The sequence below is a fragment of the Orycteropus afer genome, unplaced genomic scaffold, assembly GCF_000298275.1.
Source record: "Orycteropus afer afer isolate SDZICR_OR568_19922 unplaced genomic scaffold, OryAfe1.0 scaffold00997, whole genome shotgun sequence".
Taxonomy (NCBI): domain Eukaryota; kingdom Metazoa; phylum Chordata; class Mammalia; order Tubulidentata; family Orycteropodidae; genus Orycteropus; species Orycteropus afer.
Genome location: NW_006922584.1, coordinates 193,484 through 196,058, shown reverse-complemented (window position 1 = coordinate 196,058; position 2,575 = coordinate 193,484). Strand labels below are relative to the sequence as shown.

Genomic DNA, 2,575 nt, shown 5'->3' with positions numbered 1-2,575 from the left:
GCTCAGGGGTCCAGGATTATCTTCTGTGTCTGTGTTAATTGGTTTCCCTTTTCTTTGTTGAAGAGGGTCTGTGCAGTCTTTCTGCCTAGTCCACCATCTTATTGGAACCTTCCTCATTTTCTTAACATGTAGTACTAAGACAAAAACTACCAAAGGAGATATTTCTGTATGGAAAAAAACTCCAAATAACCCTGTACTTCAGTATTCAGCACTGAAAGTTTAGCATGGGGGAGGATGGGAACTTACATTTTTATATAAAACACATTTTCAGTTTAGAGCCAATCATACATATAAATCAATGTCCCTGGCCTTAATTTTATATTCTTGGTAAAATGTTCCAACCAGGTAACAGGTAAGCTTGATGCAATTATATTTAGGTAACAGGTAAGCTGGATGCAATTATATTTAGAATACTCCCAGCACACAAAAAAGTGCCTCGTTCTCAAGAAATCTGAACCAACGGCCTGAGGAATGCCCTTCACCTGGCCAAGTGAAACCACATTAGATTCTTCTTGCTCCTCTACAGTTTGCCCAAGCAAAAGTACTTCCCCAGACTCAAAGTGGATCTTCTTCACATGCAGTAATAAAGCTTATACATCAGTATAAAGGAGCTCTGCTCATACAGTGATTACGGCATTTGGTTCTAACCAAACGGTCAATGGTTTGAACCTACCAGCCACTGCTGCTTCTGTAAAGATTTACAGCCTTGGAAACTCAGCGGGGATCACTGTGAGCCAGAACTGACTCACTGGCAATAAACCTGGTTTGGTTATACACTCGTAAAGTACAGAATGAAGCTGAATGGAATGAAAACCTTCTGTTCACAATGGACACAAAGGCCCAAAGAACTGAATGACATAGCAATCAAGGCAACCTTCTTAGAAATATTTAAATTTGATCCACCTCCTATAATTCTTAGAAACTTCAAATGAAATAACATACTTCCTAAAAATACTCGATGTTGTTCAGTTGACTCCGACTCATGGCAACCCTATCTGTCAAGGTAGAGCCATTCCACAGGCTGTAAATCTTTCCAGGAGCAGACTGCCACATCCTTGTTCCCACAGAGCAGCTGGTGGGTTTGAACTGCCAACCTTTTGGTTGGCAACTGAGCACTTAACTACCGTATCACTGGGGCTCCTTGAAATAACACATGTAGTTGGTAAACACATATTGAATGTAGTTCTTAAATGTTAGAGGGAGAGAACAACCTTATTATTTTAAGTGTAATATAGTATAAAAAGTATTCCAAATTGGGGGAGGGGACTACCACAATTAAAGAGTGTTAAGTAGCAACACATTTTCATTTTTTATGATATATAAAGAGTGAAGGAAATTAGTATTTTGGGTATTACTATGTGTCAGAAAGGAGCTCTAGTAGCATAGTGCCTAAGGCACTTGACTGCTAACCAGAAGGCTGGTGGTTCAAATCCACCAGCCACTCCTCAGAAGGCAGGTTGGGCAATTTACTTCTGTAGCAATACCGCCTCGAAACCCAAGGAGGGGTCATTATGAGTTGGGTCGGACTCGACAGCACATAACAACACAACAACATGTGCCAGAAAACTTCACACACTGTTCAATTTAATCTTCAAAATAACTCAGGAATATTAGATTTATTTTACAGGTGAATGAGGTTCAGTGTGCTTAATAACTGTCTGAGTCTTTAAAAGTGGATACTAGATTACATTGTGGGGGTTGCTATCAAGGCCACAAAACAAAATGTGCACAAATTCTTGAGTGCAAAACCAACTTGTAAACTTTCACTCAAATTACAATAAAAACCTGAAAGAAAAAGAAATTAAAAAAACCACACTAGAGCAGTGATTTGAACCCTGGCTTGCTTATAAAATCAGCTGCAAATACCTCTCGCTGGTTAAAAATATGTGTAAGACCAACCTTCAGGTCCACAAACTTTTGCTAGGTACCAGTCAAGGTGGCATGTTAAAAAAAAACCATAAGGACAGGTAAGAGACATTATCAGTGACCTTAAGGAATATCAAGCTAGTGGGAGGGCTAGAAAATAAATTACAAAACAGCATCAGAAGTAAACTTTGGATACAGAGGAAAAGCAACAACAAATTTTGCAAATGGCCGAAGTGTATATACCAAGTCCCCACAAATAGAAAGATTCCAAATTCCCATTTTATAGGCGAATACAAGTTAGCAACACTGAAGCATTCAACAAAACAATATATAAATCCTATTTGATTTGAATGAAAGATATTCTAGAAAAGATGTAGACAAAGGAAAAAAAACAAAAATTATACCTGTTGCTTTAACAGCTGTGGGTCTGGTAGTCATGACTGCTTTCGGAGGATTCTGAACAACTCTGGGAACCTCCACCACCACTTCCTGTTCATCTGGATCTAAAACAGAGCAAAGAAAACTGCACTCAGACCACGGACAAGAGAAAACAGGGGAAGTGACAAAACAATTTCTAATCTGACCTTTCAAAGCCTAGATTCCATCAATTTCAAAACAGGGCATATAATCCATCACTGTCCCAGATTAACTGGGAGGTGATAAACAAGTATAGCTAGAATTTTCCCTCTGCTGGTGACTTTAGCATTAA

The 2,575-nt window shown here is 38.9% G+C and overlaps 1 protein-coding gene across 1 annotated transcript in view; it reads right to left on the bottom strand.

The window, feature by feature from the left end:
- FNBP4 (formin binding protein 4) overlaps positions 1–2,575 on the bottom strand; it is a 41,340-nt gene that overhangs the window by 36,729 nt on the left and 2,036 nt on the right. The window contains exon 2 of the mRNA XM_042783384.1: positions 2,271–2,369. Within this exon, the coding sequence (XP_042639318.1) occupies positions 2,271–2,369 (99 nt within the window). The remainder of the gene's footprint in view (positions 1–2,270; positions 2,370–2,575) is intronic.